The 21,716-nt window shown below is 55.6% G+C and overlaps 1 protein-coding gene across 1 annotated transcript; it reads left to right on the top strand.

The window, feature by feature from the left end:
- Positions 1-294: 294 nt before the first annotated feature.
- LOC309832828 (brain-specific serine protease 4-like) lies at positions 295-5,283 on the top strand (the record flags this gene model as incomplete). Its single annotated transcript, XM_082670820.1, has 7 exons — positions 295-424; positions 1,278-1,413; positions 2,049-2,075; positions 2,503-2,674; positions 2,914-3,191; positions 4,259-4,416; positions 5,023-5,283. The coding sequence occupies exons 2-7, from the start codon at positions 1,332-1,334 to the stop codon at positions 5,281-5,283; spliced, it is 978 nt and encodes a 325-aa protein (XP_082526946.1). The 5' UTR covers positions 295-424; positions 1,278-1,331.
- Positions 5,284-21,716: the final 16,433 nt, after the last annotated feature.

Genomic DNA, 21,716 nt, shown 5'->3' with positions numbered 1-21,716 from the left:
CTTTTGACCCCAGGGGGCGGGTCACCATCCGTCTGCTGCTGGGCTCCCTCAGGGCTCCAAGAGTCCAGTTGGCCCTTCTCTAGAATTGGGGTTCACATCTGGGCTCCTCCCCTCACCAGCTGCGGGACCTTGTGTAAGTCACTCACCTCCCTAAGTGGCCTCAGTTTGCTCATCTGCAGAATGCGAATAATAATAAGGGACTTTGCAGACTGAATGGGGTGGTGCCTGGCTCACTACGCACACCGTAACTGCTGTTATGTCCATGCCCCTCCCCAGGCATATCGAGGGCCATCGCAAGTTTTGTTGATCAAATGACTGAAGGACAAAGATACACAGTCTCTCTCAGAAGAAGCCTGACTCCTCCTGCTCGGGGCACGGGTGTCTGGAGTGTGGGGTACTGAGTCACGGAAGACCTGACTGCAGGGTGAGGGTTACAGGATCACGCGGGCAGATTCCTTGGGGGAGCATTTTGCTTCCCACACCCCCACCTGGGCTCCCCGCTCAAGCATCACCCAGCAGCCGTTTGACCCCAAGGAGGGGTCCAGGGGGGTGGTCCTGGGAGCACAGGGGCTGGGGTGGGGTGTGGGGACTCAGCATCCCAGCCCTCCCCAGGCAGCCGCATCAGTCACAGCCACCTGGGCAACTGGCTGCCCCACCTGGGGTTCCTGGAAGTCCAGGTGAGAGATGAATCCTTAGGCTGCTGAGTGACAGGGCCCACAGGAAGGTGTCCCCGGGACAGGTGGCCACCGGGGGTCTGATTCACGCCTTCTGGCAAGTGGGTTAACGGGATCCCCGAGCCCAGGGCTGGGTCAGGTCTTCCGCTGAGTCACAGGAGCCGTTACGGAGCCTCTGGGCAGTCCCTTGCCCGCTGTCACCCACCCAAGGCCCCAGGGCCTCCCCAACGGCTCCCGCCACCGCGGACCCAGGCCCCAGAGTCTGCGTGCCTTCCTTCCCCACCCGGACCACCCCCCCTTCAAGCTTAAGGGCCTTTCTCTGCCCTGCCCCTCCAGTCAAGGTCAAGGCCCAGCCTAGACCTGAGGGCCCAAGTTCCCTCTCCTGCCCCTCCAGAGCCCAGATCCTGAGACCTGAGTCCGCGGATCCAGGCCCGAGGTAGGGGTCCCAGCTAGAGCCCTCCAACCCCACCGCCAGCCCCACCCCTGACTTTAACGGCTTATTTCCTCCCCAAAGCCCCACCCCCTCCCTGTGACTGACAGCCCGGGGTGGCGGGACTGAGCCACTCACTCGGGAGACTGGTCCAACAGCATTCTGCCTCACAGGATAAAACCCGGGGTGGCCTGCAGGGAATCCAAGCTCTCCTGTCGGCAGTGGCCATGGTGGTTCCCGAGACTCTCCCTGCCCTGGGGAGGTACTACCTCAGCATTGTAACCTCCCTGCTGCTTCTGGCTGCTCCAGGTGAGTCCTGAGGGCCTGCTGCCCCCTCCACCCCTTCCCCATTGTCCACCCAGCCGTCCTCCCTCTTGGTCCTGCCTGAATCCCTCCTCTCCCTCTCATCTGTTGCTTTGTTCCCCCACCTCCCTCTCTCCCTCTCCCTCTCTGTCATTTGCCTGCTCTGAGCCTCAGGTTCCTCCACAGCTGTGAGGAGTACATAGAACACTGCACTACAGGGCCCAGGACAGGGCTTAGTGCAGTCAGTGCTCAGTGTGCTCAGCTCTGCTTGTTATTTACCCTCTTCATGTCCCGTTCCTGTCTCTTGGGTCTGCATGGTCCACTGCCGGGGCAGCGGCATCCAGACCTAAGGCCTGGGAGGGGGGTTCTCCCTCTCACCTCAGTGAGACACCCCAGGGGCTGACCCCTCACCCCCAGGTAGGCTGGATGGAGCCCGGGCACAGGCTGGACAGGAAGTCGCAGGGAGGCCAAGGCTGCAGCTCACACCGAGGGCCTGAGGTTTCGGTCTGTCCTGCCCAGGCTCCAGGAAATGCCCCGCCTGGGAAGGTCTGGAGGGCCCCAGGGACTGAGCCACCGGGAAGGATTGCTGGGTACCAGGGCTCCCCTCCACCGACCTGACCCTTTCTTTCTCTTGCCCTCAGCCACCCTAGCTGCTGCCAAGACAGCTGGTAAGTCAGAGCTGCCCTCAGGGAAGCGGGGAGGGAGGAAGCCTGAAGGGCAGGGTAGTGTCTGTGTGTCTGTCTGTGGGGGACAGGTCAGAAGCGGGCAGTGGGGCAAGAGGGTGTTTGAGCTGGAGAGGAAGGGCAGGCAGGAAAAGAGGCCCAGAAAGTGAGGATGCGGCCCAGCGAGTCGGGATGCGGAGGAGAGAGGCCCAGGAGGGGGTGAGCGACCCGAGAATGTAAAAGGGCTAGAGGACCAAGTGCTGAGCCAGAGTGGAGGGCAGAGGGTGGAAGGGCCGGGGAAGAGGCAGCAAAGAACGGAGCCAGGGTGGGAGGAGACTGGAGCACAGGCCTAAGTGCTGAAGGCAGGGAAGGGGGGCTGGAAGGGATGAGGATTGTGCCTGAGGGTCTGACACACCGGCCCCTCCTCCGCCAGGTCCCCCAGCCTGTGGAAAGCCCCAACGCCTGAACCGAATCGTGGGTGGTGAGGACAGCACCGATGCTGAGTGGCCCTGGCTTGTGAGCATCCAGAAGAATGGCACCCACCACTGTGCAGGCTCCCTGCTCACCAACCGCTGGGTGGTCACGGCCGCCCACTGCTTCAAGGGGTACGTACGCTCAGCTGGTCCCTTCCACTCGATTCCCCAGACCCCGGGCTGCCCACACGGCCCCGGCTTCCAGGCCTCAGTCCAGTCTTGGGTCCCTCAGGAGAGTCCCTGCTTCTCCCCAGAAGCCTCTTTTGCTCACCAGGAGCCTTCATATGCCATTACACCAGAAACCCTTCCCAGACGCTTCCTGAACACCCAGTGGTTCCTGGCTGATGCCACCCCCTCCCTCTCCCTTCTAGCCATCCGAACAAACCAGCCCTGTTCTCTGTGCTGCTGGGGGCCTGGCAGCTGGGGAACCCCGGCCCGAGGTCCCAGGAGGTGGGTATTGCCTGGGTGAAGCTCCACCCTGCGTACTCCTGGAAGAAAGGCGCCCGTGCTGACATCGCCTTGGTGCACCTGGAGCACGCCATCCAGTTCTCTGAACGCATCCTGCCCATCTGCCTGCCTGATTCCTCCGTCCATCTCCTTCCGGACACCAACTGCTGGGTTGCTGGCTGGGGGAGCATCCACGATGGAGGTGTGGCTTCTTTCTCACCAGGGGTATGGGGGTGGGTGGGGACAGAGGGCGGTGGATACTGGGAGATACAGGTGCCACGGGCAGCAAAGGATAGAGGCCAGAGGCAGAGCACAACACAGATAGAAGAAAAGACAGGTTGTGACCCAGAGATGTGATGACACAGAAGCCTAGGTGGATAGTTCTAGATCATTTCTAGTTAAAAGGTACCTTTTGCTGTGTTCTGAGGCAAAGATGCCAGATCAACCAAGATATTAAGTGATATAGGAACAGCTGAGAGGAGGTGTCTATGGGACCAAGCTGAACCAGGTGAATATGAAAACAGCTCTAAGATTCCAAATCTGGAATAAACGCCCCCTGGTGGCATCATGACACAATTGCAGGCAAAATTCCCAGGAGAAAATGCAGTCTCCATAAATGGTAAAATATAATTGGCAAACCAAGTCTGGAGGTTTGGAAAACCTCATCTAGAAACACAAATTAGATTAGATGAAGTAAGAGGCAGAGAAGCAGTGACATATATATATGGAACTTTAACCAGATTCCAGAAGAATTAAGAGAAATGACACCAGTTTGGGCGTCTGGGGACCCCACTGACTCTGAAGTTTCAGTCAGTCTCCCCACGGTCATTCTTAGGGGCTCCTGTGAAAGGTGGATTTATGAACTGGGGAAGGTCTACAGACCAACCCTAGGATCAATCCCCCTAGGGGATGGCAGGGGTCCCTCAAGTCCCAATAAGATTCAACACTGAGTGGCCATTAGCCTGTAGCAGTACCAGTGCTGGATAAAGTAGTGCCTGAGATGGGACAAGCCTGGACCATTGGTTTGAACCATCTCATTGGCATCAGAGATCTCGTTAAAGATTCAGAGTTTCAGGCTGCACGTTAATTTGGGATTCAGTAGATCCAGAGTGGAGTCCTGGAATTTGGGCTTTCTGCAGGCATTGTGGGAGAGCCTGACAGAGTTGATCCACTTAACCTTTGAGAAACGCTGCTGAGGGAATTGAGGAGGGAATTGAGGAGGCCACCAGGAGAGTCTCCCAAGCCTGACTCTCTCCTCCCTGCTCCCAGTGCCCCTGCCCGACCCTCGGACCCTCCAGAAGCTAAAGGTTCCCATCATCGACTCAGCAGTCTGCAGCCGCCTGTACTGGCGGGGAGCCGGGCAGGGCGCCATTACGGAGGACATGCTATGCGCCGGCTACCTGGAGGGGGAGCGGGACGCCTGTCTGGTGAGCACACCACCTCCTTCCCAGCACTGCCCCACTGAGCTCCATCACCCCTCTGCTCCTGCGCCTCCTCCCAGAATCAGCTGTGACCTGGTAGTCCCCCTAGATAGATGCCTACAGAACCCGGCCCCAGCCTGGCTCAGCCGTTCATACATCAAACATTCTGAGCACCTCCGGTGTGCCTGACCCCATTCTCAGGGAGCTGGCATCCTCCTGAAGGGGTGCCACGGTCCTGGCCCCCAGAGCCAGCTCCAGCTCCACCACTGTGGCGGAGCACGGTGGGACGGTGCAATGGTCCACACCCGGGCTGGGTCAGTTTTCTTCTTTCTGAGCCTCGGTTTCCTCAACTGTGAAGCAAGTCACAATCCTCCCTGCCTCCAGGGCTGTGAGGGAGAAGGTCTAGCACAAAGTGCTTCTTACCGGAAGTGAGCCTGGGAAGTGTGTCCTTCCCCGCCCTCCCGGTCCTGGTGGCGTTGGTTAGGGTGCCGCGGCCCCCAGGTCGGAGAAATGGTCCCCCGCGAAGGGAACTGCCACCTACTGCGGCGCGGGTCCTGGGCTCTGCTCACCGCTTGCCCCACGCGGGTCCCTAACCTTCCCTCCTCTCCGCAGGGCGACTCCGGAGGCCCCCTGATGTGCCAGGTCGAGCGCACCTGGCTGCTGGCGGGCGTCATCAGCTGGGGCGAGGGCTGTGCGGAGCGCAACCGGCCTGGCGTCTACATCAGCCTAGCCGCCCACCGCTCCTGGGTACAGAAGATCGTGCAAGGGGTGCAGCTCCGCGGGCACTCGCAGGGTAGCGGGCCCACAGGACGCCGGGGACGGGCTCTGGGGGCGCGGCGAGCTCGCAGGGCCGCCCGGGGCCGCGGGGTTTAGGGATCTGGGGAGACCACGTGCTGTTTCCTCCGTTGTAAATAAGCGGTCTACCTCTGGGAGCGCCCGAGTGCCGGCGCCGGATCTCCTCCGCGGGGAGGCCCCGCCCCGCCCCTGGGCTCAGGCCCCACCCCCGAGGCCCGGAGCGCCTTTGTGTACATACATGTTAATGATTTTTACAGTTATTTGTAACTCCTCCCACACATCTTATTTATTCCTCCAATTTCAATAAATTATTTTTACCCTAGTTCCTATTTTTTCCCTCGGGTATGGGAACATTGGGAAGAAGGGTCCAGTCAGGGTTAAAACGGGAGTTGGCAGGTAGGACTTTGGATGGTGGTCTGGCCAGGGACCCAGGTGTCCTGCCCACCTAGGATTCAACATCCTGACTTCTGACCTTTGCACTGTCCTTTTGTAACCCCTTGCCACCAGGGAGACCAAATGGAGAGGAGACAGGAGGCCCAGCAACCTGGGAGGCCCAGCTCTCCCACCTGAAAGGTGGGTGTTGGGGGCTGCAGGGCCAGGCAGGTCCCCAACCTGCCTGTTGAATTTCCGAAACAGGGCTGGCTAGGAGAACACCCCCCCCCCCCCACACACACACACACGAGTGGGGTGTCCCCCATCCTCCCTCATCTTAGAGCCGGGTGTCTCAGATTTGGGCTGAGGCAGCCAGGACTCCCCAGGAGCTGACTCAGCCAGTGACTCACTGCTGATTCTGTGAATCCTCCCCCCGGAATGAAGGAGCAAAACAATGAGACAGCAGGTCTCTGTGGGGGCTTGAGTCACCTCACCTGCCCCCACGGGGTGGGGCTGAGAGCTGGGTCCTAGGCCACCATAGGGTCTGCCTGGGACCGAGCTAATGCTCCCCTTTCCCAATGCCCACCATTCTGCAGCCAGGCCTCTGGCCTCCTGGACCAGCCCTGCCCCTCCTCCCAAGGCCCAGGATACTGTACCCCATCAGCGCCACCTGGGCTTCCCAGAAACAAGCGAATGTGCAGGCAGGGCTGTGTGGTTGGTTTGATGAGTATGTGCGAGAGAGATTTTTTCTAACAGTCAGGAAGACAAGTAGGTCCAGCTGTGCAGAGGACAGAGCTGAGTGGCTGCCTCAGGGTCTCCAACTAGAAACGTAAATGTAAAATCAGTGCAGTGAGCTTGAGAAGGCAGCACAGGTGTGGTTTGGTTGGTTGGTATCCTTTACTGCGAGCACTGTCCTAAAACTTCTGTTCATATTGTTTTGATTACCCCCATGTTAATAAGTGCTGTGGGGTTGGTCTTATTAACAAACAAACGCTAACCTGGCCTCCCGCTGGCCTGGGAACCAGCTGGGGGGTGAGCAGGTGGCTCAGGTGAGGCCCCTCCCCTTTGTGACCTGGTCCCGCTTTACCTGTCACTCTGCTTCCCTTGTCCACTTACCCTCCTCTCTGGACTCAGTCTCCCCTCCCCCCCATACCCCTCCACTAGTGCCTCATTCGCTGCCCTTCTTGCTGCCTCCATTTCCCCATCTGCCCTCCAGGCTCTTCCTCTGTTCCTCTCTCCCCCACGTCCTGTCCCTGTCCCCTCACTCCTTCTCTGTCTCTGTCTCTGGCCACTGGCCTCTGTGGCTCAGTGTCCCCCACACCCTGACTCTCACCGCCCTCTACCTCTGCTTCCAATGGCATCCTGACAGAAGCCCCTGAGAAGGCCACACCTAGAAACATCTGCTGGGGGGACTTCCCTGGTGGCGCAGTGGTTAAGAATCCGCCTGCTAATGCAGCAGACACAGGTTCGCGCCCTGGTCCAGGAAGATCCCACATGCCGTGGAGCAGCTAAGCCCGTGCGCCACAACTACTGAGCCTGTGCTCTAGAGCCCGTGAGCCACAAATACTGAGCCCACATGCCACAACTACTGAAGCCTGTGCACTTAGAGCCCATGCTCTGCAACAAGAGAAGCCATCACTATGAGAAGCCCACGCACCGCAACAAAGAATAGCCCCCGCTCTCCACAACTAGAGAAAGCCCACATGCAGCAACAAAGACCCAGCACAGCCAAAAAAATAAATAAATAAATAAATAAATAAAATTAAAGAAAACAAAGGAAACATCTACTGGGGCTGAGAAGTCACCCCGTAAATGTGGGACCCTCAGGTGAGGGTGGGTTTTCTCTGAGCTGGCCATCACCCTCCAGGGAACCCCAGAGCCGGAGGCACCTTCCCAGAGCCCCAAGAAGCCTGACAGACGGGCTGGGCCATGGGGTGGGGAGCCCGCCCCGGCTCCAAAGTGTGACAAGATTTCCAGTGACTCCCTCCCCAGTTGGGTGGGGGTCCCAGGAGGTGGAAATGTGGTCAGTCCAGCCCTGGTGGGGTCCACACCAGCATCGCAGAGAGCTTGTTTGCCCCTTGGTTGGAACCAGGCCAGGAGCAAGCCCCAAATGGGCGGGGGTGGGGGCCATCACTGCTTCGGCTCCACCGACACCTCCTGCCTCTGGGGGCCGCACATGGAGCTCCTTTGGCCTGTCGGGCTAAGGGGAAGTGCCAGTGGGAGGGGCTGGCACGCCAACCTGGGCTCCCAGCAGGTGCCTCCACTCACCTTTAACTCCCCACATGGAGCAGCCCCAGGGAGAGTCCTCCTTACCTCCCCCAGGGCAGGGGTGCCGCCATCTGGCCACAGTGACCCATGTCCTTACTATGGAAGTGCCTTGGTCATAGGCTGCGAGGTCTGGCTACTGCTCTTCCACATGCTCCTTCCTCAGATCTTTAATTCTTTAGAAGACTTTCACTTCCACACCAGGGACCTGCCAATTCGTCTCTACTCTGCATCCAGAACAAGTGTGTAAATCGCATCTAACCCCATGAGGTCCCTCGGTGGCCGACTCCTTTGGCTGGCTAAGCCAATAACCCCATTCCAACACCCCTCCCTTCCTTCTTCCACCTCAGAGACTGGAAAAACTAAATGTTCCTTTCCACAGTCTCCCACAAGGTCCCAGTGGAAACAGATGTCTGATGGGTAGTTTCTTGGGAAGACTTTGTTTTGTTCCTGATAACAGGAACATGTTCAGTTGGCATTATCCTTTCCCACCGTCTGCCTTCTTCTAGTCTTGGATACAGATGTAATGCCTAATCCTTAGCAGCCATCTTATCAACATGAGGCTACGAGTTGAATAACACCTAAATTGACAGTGAACAAAGATTCAGAAGCTGCGGGTGTGAGGACATGGTTGAGAAGTTGCCTCCATCCTAGACAGCCACCTCCATCCTTCTTGTGTGCTTTCAAGCCACTGTTGGTCTGATCTTCTTTTACTGCAGCTAAATGCCTTTGTAACTGATATACCTGCTTCAGACCCTCTGTCAATCTAAAACTATTCTGAACAATCGTTTTTTAATTAATTAATTTTATTTATTTTTGGCTGCATTGGGTCTTTGTTGCTGCACGTGGGCTTTCTCTAGTTGCAGCGAGTGGGGGCTACTCTTCGTTGTGGTGCATGGGCTTCTCATCGTGGTGGCTTCTCTTGTTGCAGAGCACGGGTTCTAGGTGTGTGAGCTTCAGTAATTGTGGCACGTGGGCTCAGTACTTGTGGCTCTCAGGCTCTAGAGCGCAGGCTCAGTAGTTGTGGCACAAAGGCTTAGTTGCTCCGCGGCATGTGGGATCTTCCTGGACCAGGGCTCGAAGCCGTGTCTGCTGCATTGGCAGGCGGATTCTTAACCACTGAGCCACCAGGGAAGCCCCCAGAATAGTTTTAGATTGACAGAAAACTTTTTTGCTTTTTTTTTTTTTACAATAAACACTGTTATCATGGAAACAGTATGTCAGATTTTGTCAGTGCAATCAAATCACACTTAAATTATCCAAATTATGAAGGCTTTGAGCTCATACCTATCCACAAGAGCTTTGGACCTTCGGAGGGTGTCCCAGTTAGTTTCATGTTTTCATATCATGCTTACTCAAGAGCAAGTATTTTCTTTCTCTCCCTTTCCTGCTTGAAGTCTCCCAGTCAGTGCTACTGCCCGGGGAGGCATCTGAAGGAGTCTCACCATGACCCCATTGATGGTGCCCTAATGAGTTCACCAGTCTCCTCACCAAGGGCGCAAGCTCCCCAAGCTCCCCAGACTGGCTGGGGAGTGTGGAATTCTACGTGAAGGTGGAGACAATGGATTTCCCAGCTCCAAGCCAAACTTTGCTACCTGTGCCCAGGTCGTTGTGCTCATAGTATCACAAAGTCGCTCATGGGAAAGATGACTGGGCCTGTGAGTATGACCTTCAAGGTCTACAACCTTAGACCTCACATGATGACACCAGGCAGACTGGCAGGCAGCTAGTGAGTAAGAGCGTAACCAGGGCATGCAGGAAGGTGGTGTGTGTCAGACTGTGGGGGCTGTGTTCATCTGCCTCACCACTTGGCCTTGACCCAATGGGCCTGTGGGTCTGATTTCCTGTTGGCAGCTACTAAACAATCACACACAGGCAAACCAGGACAAATACCAGTTTTCAGGGACACAGTTGTCTCAATTCTTACTGAGGGGGGAATAATCACTTTCACAGAACATAGTCTATTTTGCTGGTTCTTCCTCATTTCCCCAACCTCTGTGTGATTGATGCCCCAACATCATATCTGGGACTTCTCTCCTCCTTCACCTACTTGTATCCATGGGTGATAGCATCTGTTGTCATAGCTCTACACACTATCCATAGAGGTGACTCCAGAGTTCTCTCCCTGCATGTCCACTCAACTAATCAACATCCCCTTGTAAATATCATATAGACATCTCATCCTTAAGGTGACCCCAAATGAATCTCAGTATTCCCTCTCAAACTTGCTCCACTGGCAGAATTTCCATCTCAGCACAAAGCAGCTGTCCTTCCTTCCAACTGCTCAGTTTGGGAACCTTGGAGTACTGACAACACCAAGTGTTGGCAAGGATGCAGAGCTCCTGGAACGCTCACATGTTGCTGGTGGGAGTGCAAACTGGTACTGCCCCTGTGGAAAACATGCTGACTGTTTCGTGTAATGTTGAACATCCATGCAGCAATCCTACTCCTAAGATTGATCCAAGAGAGAAGAGAACATATTCTTACAAAATCTGTATGCAGATATTTATAACAGCTTTATTCAGAATTGGTAAAAATTGGAAACAACCCAAATGTTTCTTCAGCTGGTGAATGGATAAGCAAACTGTGGTCCATCCGTTCAGTAGAATTCTACTTAGCAACAAAAATGAACAAACTATACACAACATGGTGAATCTTTTTTTTTAAATCTTTATTTATAAATTTATTTATTTATTTTTAAATTATTTATTTATTTATTTTTGGCTGGGTTGGGTCTTCATTGCTCCGCACGGGCTTTCTCTATTTGTGGTGAGCGGGGGCTACTCTTCGTTGTGGTGCATGGGCTTCTCATTGCGGTGGCTTCTCTTGTTGCAGAGCATGGACTCTAGGTGCACAGGCTTCAGTAGTTGTGGCATGCGGGCTCAGTAGTTGTGGCTTTCAGGCTCTAGAGCCAGTCTCAGTAGTTGTGGCGCAAGGGCTTAGTTGCTCTGTGGCATTTGGGATCTTCCCGGACCAGGGATCCAACCCATGTCGCCTGCATTGGCAGGCGGATTCTTAACCACTTCACTACCAGGGAAATCCCTCTTTTATCTTTGTCTGCGTTGGGTCTTTGTTGCTACGCACGGGCTTTCTCTAGTGGCGAGCAGGGGCTACTCTTCGTTGCGGTGTGCAGGCTTCTCATCGCGGTGGCTTCTGTTGCTGCGATGCACGGGCTCTAGGTGAGCGGGCTTCAGTAGTTGTGGCACACAGGCTTAGTTGCTCCGTGGCATGTAGGATCTTCCCAGACCAGGGATTGAACCCGTGTCCCCTGCACTGGCAGGCAGATTCTTAACCACTGCGCCACCAGGGAAGCCCCACAACATGGTGAACCTTAAGCACATGATGCCGAGGGGAGAAAGCTGAACTCCAAAGCCTCCACACCATGATTCCATTTATATGACACTGTTGAAAAGGCAAATCTATAGGGACAGAGAGCAGACGGGTGGTTGCTAGGGGCTGGGGTGGGGAAAGGATTGCTCCCAAAGGGGCATAGGGGGATTTTTTAATAGTGATGGAACTGGCTTTATATCTTGATTGTGGTAATGGTTACATAACTGGATGCATTTATCAAAACTCATAGGACTATAATTTATTAAAAATGGTGAAATTTACTCTGTGTAAACTATACCTCCATAAAACTGATTTTAAAAACCCCAACAACACAAAACTGTGGCATCTTCCTTACGCCTCTCTTCCTCTCATTCTCTAAGTTCAAGCCATCAGCACATCCTGTGAGTTCTTTCCTATCTCCAAAATACGTCCAGATCTGGCCACTTCTTTCCCATGCCATCCCAAGCGACTTTCCTCTTTATCCCAGATTTCTGTCATGGCCTCCTAACTGGTCCCACTGCTTCGGCTGTTGTTCCCACCAGGCTGTTCTCAGCACAGCAGCCAGAGTGGTTCTCTTAAAACCTAAGTCAGATCCTGTCATTCTATTCCAAACCCTACTCAGAGTAAATGATGTCATCTTTCCAGCCTCCCTTCTCATCTCTCTCCTCCTTGTTTGTGGGGCTCCAGCCTCTCTGGCTTCCCAGCTGTGTTTGGGAACACAGCAGGCATGCTCCTGCCTCAGGGCCTTTGCACCTAGGGTTTCCTCTTCCCCTGCAGGACTGCATGGCCACTCCCTCCCTTCCTACAAATCTCTACTCAGATGTCACCATGTCATCATCTTGTTTACAATGTTCCTTCCCTCCACTCTTGCTCCTTTCCTTGCTTTCTCTTTTTCCAGCACATTTATTACTATTTAATATATACAATTTATTTCATTTGTTCCTTGTTTATCATCCCCTCCCTAACACACATAACCAGAAGGTAAACCTCTGTCCCTGCATTTGTCATGTTCTCTTATTACTGTCTATTTACTCAGTTATCTTTCCCAGGAAATATTCTGAGCTTATGAAAGGTGAGACCTTTACCTTATCCAGCATGATACAGTCAGTGTCCAGAAAACGGTCCTGGAAAAAAAAAATGTTAGTAAATGTTTCTTGAGTTAATGGTAATGGTAATGAGTATGGTCTATGTCACCAGTTTGGTGGACAATGTGGACACATCTCTTTTGTTTTTCTAATTATTCACTCAAGCACTGAGTTCTCTCCTTAGCAGAAGTCTATTCTTTCTTGAGGCCACCCCATTCTGCCCAGAAATTATCCAAGAATCCTACAGGTTGACTCGGTCTGTAGGGAGGAGTCCTATGAGAACTGGAAAGTCGTGTTATTCCTTCAATTCGGTTCCACTGCTTGGGTCAAGGTCAAGTGGGGACGCCGATGAACACACCTCCTGCCTGCAGTCTGACTCACACTGCCCTCCCCCTCGCCCTGCTTACACTATACGCAAGCTCACTGCCAGCCCGCCCTGGTTTGCACGTGAGGTCTAAGTTTGCAGGTCTTACAGGTTGCACTCAGAGACCAGTCACCCTTCCCACGAGCAGAGCACCCAGGTGGCTATGTTCAAAGGAGCATCTAGCCTCAGCCACCTGCTGAGCTCCAACCCTTAGATATTGCCATTGATGCACATCACTCAGGAGGTTTGCCTTTGGGGTCCTTGGTTTTAATTTCTGCTAACTGACCCAGTGGGGACTGTCCCTAATCATCAGAGAAATTCTAATAATGTCAAACTCACTAAATTCAACTTGCCTTGTCCTACTCCACAAATGAAAAGTGAAGGCTTTGCTGTGGATTAACCATGAACCTAGAGATTTCTACTCTCCGTGAGCTGCAGTTTCCTCTGGGAAGAAGGGAGTCAGGAGGTGGCCGGTCCACAGGGAGACATCGTGTGCCCTGGGTGGGACAGGGAGGCCAGGTGGCCATCCCTTAGCAGCGAGTAGGGACCCCAGGTCTCCTGGACACAGGAGGTGATGGGCTGCCTGCTGGATGACGTGGCTTTCACATATCAGTCTGGGGAAGCCCGACCAGCTCCACCGACCCTGGATCCTAGGAGGGACTGGCCTCAGATGGGCCCTGTGGTACCCGGCCTCCTCTCAGCTGTCTCCCTGGAAGGGGCAGGACAGGAGTCCGAGAGGACTGCCAGCGAGGAGCGGGCCAGGTCCTGCCCAGCCAGGGCTCCGGGTGACTGCCATCGGTGAGGGACCCACCAACCATCCCTCGGGTGCCATCCAAGGATGCTGACCCTCAAACAGTGTCTGCAGGTGGAGAGTCATGCGGCTGGCCAGGCCTCTGCCTGTTTCTGCTGCTGCATCTGTTGACCGCTGCCCTGCCCCGCCACTGGCCCCTCTGCTCTCCTGTGGGGCCTGGGTCTTTTGCTTCTGTCATCCTCCAGGGAGATTTCTGGTTGGCTGGGACAGGGCCAAGGGGCAGAGGCCTGGCCCTGGGGGCCAGCGAGCCTCCTGGGGAGGTGGGAGGAGGAAGAATCAAGGAGGAGACCCGGAAGCTCCTTCCATCTGGGGTGGCCTCCCCCAGACCAGAAGGAGAATTGGGATTCGCCCTGTTCTTGCACTCCTGGTCTAACAGAGCGGGGTGACTTTATGACCAGAATGGTGACCCTGCCTCCCTGGTCTGTCTTTCCTAGGGGCCCTCAAGGATGTGCTGCCTCCAGGTTGGCCCAGCCCTGGACGTCCCAGCCAAGGGTCCAGGGCCAGTGGGGTGTGCGTAGGAGGTGCTGGAGTAGAAACTGAGAGGAGGGGACACATGTGATGGCTGAGGCTGGGCCCCGTCCCCACCTGCCGGTCTCTCCCGGGGTGGGGCCTATCCAGGGATGCCGGGAAGATTGTGGGAGACCAAGGGGCCCAGGAAGGAATGTGGCTGCAGCAGGTGAGCTGAGGATGGCCTCAAGGGGCACGTGGGTGGGGGCTCCCTCACCCCCCTCAGCTGGGCGCCCTGGGCGTTACTGCTTCCTCGGGTGAGTGGGGTGGGTGGAGGGCGGCCACGGGCTCCTTAGCTGCAGAGGCAGCACCTGCGTCTGTTCCCTCCTAGGTCTTTATTGATTGATTGATCGTGTGCTTTGGAACAGCTGTGCTTTACTAAACAGGACGGCGTCTCCAGCAAGAGTGAAGGGGCATCTCTACACCCGGCTCTGGATGTGGGACTCAGGGTCTGTGTGAGCAGGAAGCTAAATGGATGCCCTGACTCACGTGGTTGTGTGTCGTTTTTGTTACTGCTGCTGCTGCTGCTTTTGCTGTGGTCACTGTGGGTGCTGTCTCCACTGTCACTGGGTTGTGGTAGTGGTTGTTGCTGCCGTTGCAGCACGAGTGAGGGCGGCCCCTCAGCCCTGCTGGGCGGCGGGCTCGCCCAGAGCTCGGGGCTCCATGGAGGGCATCCCACACTGCTACTTTCCTGCTGGTCTTGCAGAGTCTCCTGGAGGGCAGGGGCGGCCGAGGCCCACCTGGGGGACACAGACCCTGGTGCTGACATAGTGGGGACACTCCCAGCGCCATCATCCCCGGAAGCTGGCATGTGGGATCATCAGCGCCTCCTGGGTGTTCGGATCCCAGCTCTACTGTGTTGAGGCAGGTGGGTCGCTCCCTCCCTTTCCCATCCCAACTTGACCTCCGTGTCTGTGAACAGTCTCCTTGTCCACCCTCGACCACGGGCAGGGGTGGCCCAGGGGACAGATTCCTGGTGCAGTTAGACTCCCTGAGCCCTCTCACCACAGGGACCTGCATAGGACTTGGGGGCCTTGGGCCAGTGTCCTGGATTCTGCCCGTGGCGGAGCCAGTGCAGTTGAGGCTGAGAGGCTGTGAGATTAGTAGGGCCCTCAGTTCCCAGGCAGATGCCTGGGGCTTGAACTTACTGCCCCAGCCCCTGCCTCCTGGTTCTGGGAGGCGGGAGGAGCTGGGTGGGCAGAGGTGCAGGAGATCCAGTCCTAGCGTGGGTCCTCCTGGCGGTGGCTGGGCCCATCTGGGTTTGGGAGACGTACTAGCAGGTGAGCACCTAGGATAGCCCAGCCTCCCCAGGAAGGGCCTCATCCAGTATGACATGTTCCGTGCCTCTTTGTGATGGGAAAAAAGACTCCTGCGAGGTGACGGTGGCTTCCATCCACCCTCCAGGTTCTTCGTGTCCCCACTCGGTCCCCACCCCCACACCCCAGCATCCACAGGGAGCAGCATCCTTGCTCAGCCCCTGTGACCTCAGCAGAGGGTGCGCAGGCCCATGGGCTCCGGAAGGCCTCATGCTCGGCTCCTGCCCTCCCTGTCCCTGGGGTGACTGGGGGGGCCACTGCTCTGTTCCATCTATGATGCTTGGATCCCGGTTGGGACTGTAAGCTGGGAATCAGGCTGCGTTGGGCCATACCAGCCTGGTGTCTACATCCATGTGCCAAACTATACAGACTGGATGGGGAACACTGGCAAAGTCTCCCTCAAGCACCTCTGGGTTCCACGCTGTGCCCCTGCTTGAGCCGGTGGCCTTACTCTTGCTTGGGGCCCTGTGAACTCTGAGTGATGCAGTCCAGACTCACCCTTCTGGTGGGATTTGCAATTCAGGAGGCTTGGAGGTGACACAGAAAAAATGGACCTCAAACTGGGGATTTGAAGGTGACAGCCCAGGTGCTTGAGGCTCCAGAGCTCAAAGTGACTCTGGTGCATCGTGACTCCTGGAATAGCTGGTCCTTCACTTAAGCAAAACGCCTCATGTGTATGTTCACATTTATGTTTCTGTGTGTATATGTTTGCGTGTGTGTCTGTATTTGTGTATGTATCTGTGTGTGTCTGTATACGTCTCTATGCATCTATATGTGTACATGTGTGTGTGTGTGTTTATGTGTCTGTGTACATTCTGTACGTGTCTGTGTTTGGGTGTATCTGCGTGTGTGTCATGTGTGTATGTGATCTGTCTGTGTGTGTGTTCCTCAGAGCGCCCCACATTTGCTGGCAAAAGACAGCAGAAACGGTTCAGTTCCCCCAGCCAGGGGTGCCTCCTCCCCCCACCCCACCTCCCACTTGTGCCGAGGGTGAGTGAGGAGGAAGGAGCCTGAACCAAGAGCAAAACTCACGGAGACCTTGCAGCCTGACCTTGGTTGTGATACACACACCAGCCCCTTTGTCATCTGTTTCCCTGGCCACTTCCAGAGGGTGTTTGCAGAGGATCTGGAAGACTGACACTTGTGCTCATAAAACTCCACCCCAACCCCGGCTTGGTGCAACAGACAGAGAGGGTTCTCTTGGGGCCTCTTGGGGGTGGGGTGGAGTGGAGGAGCTGCCCCACCTCCAGCAGCTCCTCTCAGCATCTGGCTGCCCAACCACCCTGGCTGCACGGCTGAATGTCTCTCAAGGGCCCCCTGATGGCTGGCCGGTGGTCCCTGCACCCTGGTGGGCCTCTGGTGGGCCTGGGACTAGTGACACTGTCCAGGGACAGGTTAGGGGCTGGGAGTTCAGTGTGTGGAGAAGAAACAATTCACAGCCCCCAAACAAACGACGCTCCATGGCTCAGCCAGGACGTGGATAAGGAAGAGGTTAGAATGTATGCAGATGTTCCGAAGGCTGACAGGCTGACTTCTGACCAAAGGCCAGATGAAGAGCAGGATCCAAGCCCAGGATAAACCGTCCCTCCGTCAGCCTGGACCCCAGGGCTCAGGTTTGACATGTGCCCGGTTTCTTAACTTTTGTAGAACCACTGAGAAGGAGATCACAGGGGCCAGGCCGGCTCTGCCAAAGTCCCTGTAAGTTCTGGGCCCCGAGTTCCCAGAGCAGCGGAAAGAAACCTGCAAGGAGACTGCCTGCTGTGTGAGTTTTGAAGTGTGTGGGGACACTCAGGAAAGGACATCTCTCCCCCCAGATGGCACCCAGATGGGCACTGGATGGACATCTGAACAGGGGAGCGGGGGTGGGGGGGGCAGAGCGATAGTAGGTTTAAATTCCACAACCACTGGGTAAATTACAACAATTCTCTCAGCCTGGGTTCCCTCATCTGTAAAGATAGGATGTTAACACCCACCTGAGAGGTGTTGTGAGGACTAAATGAGAGAACAATTGTGAAACCATCTGGCGTTAGGCCTGGCCCCACATGGGTGCAGGATGGATGCTACTGCTCCTTCAGTCCATCCTTCCATCCATCCATCCACCCCTGTTGCAGGAATAAATCAAGTCACAGGAGAATTACTCACACACGTACACAAAACATTGCAACAGAAAGCAGTTTTCACAAGCAGCACTCTGGAACCAGTTCCTTTCTGTTGCATAATTAATTCCTTGCCCCTGGCTTGCTAAAAGGGAAATGTTTCCAGTACTGAGGAGACTCCACTCCTTTTCTGGGGCCCACCTTTCCTGGGGCTGGCAGCTGGGAGCGGGTCGCCTCCCAGTGCTTCCTGGTTGGCAACAACGAGGGTCAGAATGGGACAGTGTTGATGGGAAGAGTGACAGCACTGATCCCCACAGCAGTCACTGCCTTAGACTGGGGAAGGTAGGAGAAGAGGAGCATTTGGAGGAGAGCCGGAAGAGGAGCGGGTGGGGGGAGGAGGGGAGGGAGGGGCCGGAGCAGGCGTGGCGCCAGCTCAGGGGCTGTTGTGGGAACTAATTGCGAAGCACCTTCCTGGGCACGGTTCATCCTTATTTGGGAGCCGGTTCTTGGGAATTCCTTCATCATTCCCACTGCAAACACTGAGGTGTCCTCCGGGCCAAGCCCTGCCCGGGCCCCACGGAGTCACGCGTGGTGGAGACAGCGTCCTGAGACGCTGTTCTCAGAACCTCCGGTCATCAGAATATAAGGCTCGCATAGTGCGCGGGCCCAGGGAGCTTGGGGGCGCCTGGAGCCACTCCCCTTGGGGGCAAGAATCAGGCGGGCTCACGTGTGTGCAGAACCTTTCTTCAACACGGGCATTCAGCATCACTCTGGCCTTGCCGATTGGTACCAGCTCGGGGTCACCTGGCCTCTGGTCCTGACCACCTGGCCGCGAGGAAGCAGGGCGTGGTGGGACCCGAGACCGGCTCAGGACCGCACTGGGCCTCGCTGGGTCCTGCTTCCCCGCGCGGGTCATCAGCTCTCTGGTCACCGCGGCGGGCCGACTGGGCGGACGGCTTCTCGGGGCCAAATCCCCACTTGAAGCCGATTCCCGAAAGGCAGTGGAGCAGGTGCTGGCCGTTGGCGGACGGGAGTGTCAGCCGGGAGGCGGGAGGGCGGGCGCTGAACCGCAGCCCCGCGCGGTACCCGATGGTGGCCTGGCGTCTCCTGCTGGTGCCGCAGCGCAGATGCCGGATGCAGGCCGCCCGGGTGACCCTCTAGCGCGTCTACCGCAGGGACTCCGGCCCGCTACCGCTGGGGGCTCCTTACCGCGGGCTCCAGTGCGCCCTAAACCTCAGCCGGATGCTGGGAGGGAGGCGGACTTTCCGGCCGCACACTCCCCCCTCCAACCACCCCCCCCCACTCCAGGACTGATGTTTGCTGTGAAACACCCAAGAGGCACAGAGCCTGGGTATGTGAGGAGGAAGAAATCAGGCAGGTTCTGCCCTAGGTGACCCCCAAGGGGTTGAAGACACAGAAGCAACTGCACGGAACAGAAGGCCGGCTGCAGAGAAAGTGGGAGACAGGGCCCCACCCTTCCCTCATTTAGGTGGAGTTGCTTGTGCTCTTCTAAGTAAATTAAAAGTCTAATCCCACTGCCCCATCCAAGGACTTGCGGGATAACACTGCTGGGGGAGCATCACTCGGATCAGGCCTCCAGACTAGTGTCCTGATCCTGGTGACATCACATCACTGCTTTATTCCCACTGTATCTGAAGCAGCAGCCTCGGAGAGGTTCCGCACCTTGCCTGAGGTCACTAGGGGAGATGGTGGCCAAGGCCAGGCAGGACCCCAGTGACAAGTCCCGAGTCAGGCAATCATTGCCACACCCCATTGCCCCTGATCCACGGAGACCCCTGCTGAGCTCCAGGCACCCCTGGCTCCTCGGCCTCTTCCCAGCCAGCGTTCAGCCCCATTCCCTGTCCCTGGTTCTTGCAAACGTCCCCCAGCTAATGGGCACATGCAGAGCTCAGCACAATCCAACCCATCTCCCCAAGGGACCACACAGGAGGACAGGCTTTCACCTATTCGACCCCTTGTGACAAGTGGGGAGCCCACCTGGGGAGGAGGAAATGTAGAAGAGCTGCCAGCCTGCTAAGCCCTCAGCAAAGACCATACTCAGCACAGCGCAGACAAAGAGCTGGAGATTCCCCTTAACCAAGCCTAAGACTGGAAAATCTCTATTATGAGTTTTGCTGCCCTTTCTGGTTCCCTCCTTCTGCCTTCCCCTGACACAAGAAGAAAAGAACGTCCCGCAAAGCAGCTGCAGATACACCTGTTAAAACGTGCCTTACAAGTGTCCTATGAACACCTGTGCTTTTATTATTGATTCAGTAAAAGGCAAATCTGGGGGTTCCCTGGTGGCCTAGTGGTTAGGATTAGGTGCTTTTACTGCAGAGGCCAGGGTTCTATCCCTGGGGTCGGGGAACCATCCTGCATTACAAGTGGGGCATGGCCAAAGTTTAAAAAAAAAGGAAAAAGCAAAACACAAACACCCATAATTTGGAAGCAGTGCTGAGTGTGAATTTCAAGCTATCTGGGACAACTCTAATTGATATGAAGAGGCACAGGCGCTGTTAAAGAGGGGTCCCAGGTCCCTTCTACCAATGGAAACATGAAATTTCCAGTAGAAGACAATGAAAATATCAGTGCTTTTTTCCTGATCCGAGTTCAAGGATTCCTGAATTTTCCCACAGACTCCAGGTTAAGAACCACTAAGTGACTCTCAACCAGCATGTAAAATTAGAATTAGAGAAGAGGAACATGTCAGTGAGTATCACAAAGAGACATGAGGATCCGTTAGGAAACTTTTGCGGTTCTGAGCCCAGACTTTGCAGCCAGACTTCCTCAACCTGAATCCCGACTCTGCCACTTAGTGCTGTGTGACAGGCTGAGCCACTGTGCTCTCTGGGCCTCCGTTTCCTCCTTTTGCAAATGGGGACAATAGACGTCCTGTCCTTCTAGGGCTGCTGGGGCAGGGAGCTGAGGTGGGACAGGGCCTGGCGCTTTACACCGTGGCTGAGTGTTTGGCTGTTGCAGTTTGATGGATGCATTTGATAGAATGTGAAAGGCCTGGGGTCTGCTTTAGTTTTCCTTTAAGCTATAACAAATGACCACTCTTCAAGGAGTGCTGTGCTTGACTATCCCTGGTTCTGGCCTTTGCCCATGTTGATCTCTTGGTCTGCAATGCCCCCCTCCCCTTGTCCCCACCTGGCCAGTTCTCACTCAGCCTTTAGGACTTAGCTCAGATATTGCCTCCTCCAGAAAGGCTTCCCTGAAGCCTACCCCATCACTGGGCATGTGCTACACAAGGCGCTACACCTGTCCCTATCAGTTCAGATGCAGTAACCAACTGCCTCCATCTGCTTCTGCACCTGTCCCCCATCGGGTGTCCCCAGCTGGATAGCTGGCCTCTTAATTTCTCTGGTGTCCAGGGAGCCTGTTGTGGACCAGGCCTTGGCAAATGTATGCTGAGTGAGTGAATTAATGTATGAATGAATGGTTTCCCTGAAGCCCTTTGCACACTCAGAGAAGCCTGGAATTGAGCCTGGGCAGCACAGGCCACCTGGATGAGCTTGTAGCAGGGAGTGGGGGATGGGGCATCCTCGGAGCCAGGAATCCTCATAGATTATGGGATCTGCCTGGGGTCTGCATGGGCAGGCCCAGCATCCTGGGCAAAATCACCGAGGCCTGGGGTGTCAGACCCACCTCCTGCCTCGTCCTGCAGCTCTGCTCAGTGAGCTCCGCCCCGGAGGCCTCATCCCCCACAAGCTCAGAAGGCTGTGTTCTAGCCCAGACTCAAGGACCATGCCTGGACGCCTTGTTGCTTCAGAAGCTTGATTTATTGATGGATTCTGATTCAGAGTCTCAACTCAGACTCCCTTGTGCATGAAGCCCACCACCAGCCAGATGGGCTCAGCAGGGTAACCCAGGTCCCAGCCCTGGAGACCCAGGAGCACTCATTTCTTTTAGGTTGTGGTGCTATCTGGTGGAACAGAGTTCAAGGTTACTAGAGGATAATCCCACTCAAAGCCGATACTGGAAATGCCCAGGAGCCTGTAATGCTCAAAGATTCCAGTGAGCACCTCCTTACTGTTACCTGGGGAGTCAAAAAAGGTCCTGCCACCTTCCTCTCCAAGTGTGGAGAGTGCTTCCTCTCCAGCACTCAAAGTCGGTGTATATGACCAGGTGCTGGAGGAAAAGCTTGTAGGAGCCGTAGATTCCTATAATGTGTTAACCTGGCAGCAGGAGGCATTCCTGGGGCTTCGCACCTGAGACTCCATATTTTTCACTCCAGGGGATCCAAACCTCACCTGGATACTGGGAGGAAGGGGGAGCTTTGAAGGCCTGGGATCCAGGTGACTCACCACCCCCAGGTCCTTTATCCCCTGGTCACCAGCAAGAAGGACAGCCCTGTCACTGCAG

The sequence above is a fragment of the Grampus griseus genome (assembly GCF_964374135.1).
Source record: "Grampus griseus genome assembly, chromosome: 14".
NCBI lineage: Eukaryota > Metazoa > Chordata > Mammalia > Artiodactyla > Delphinidae > Grampus > Grampus griseus.
This window is presented reverse-complemented; position numbering and strand designations above follow the sequence as displayed.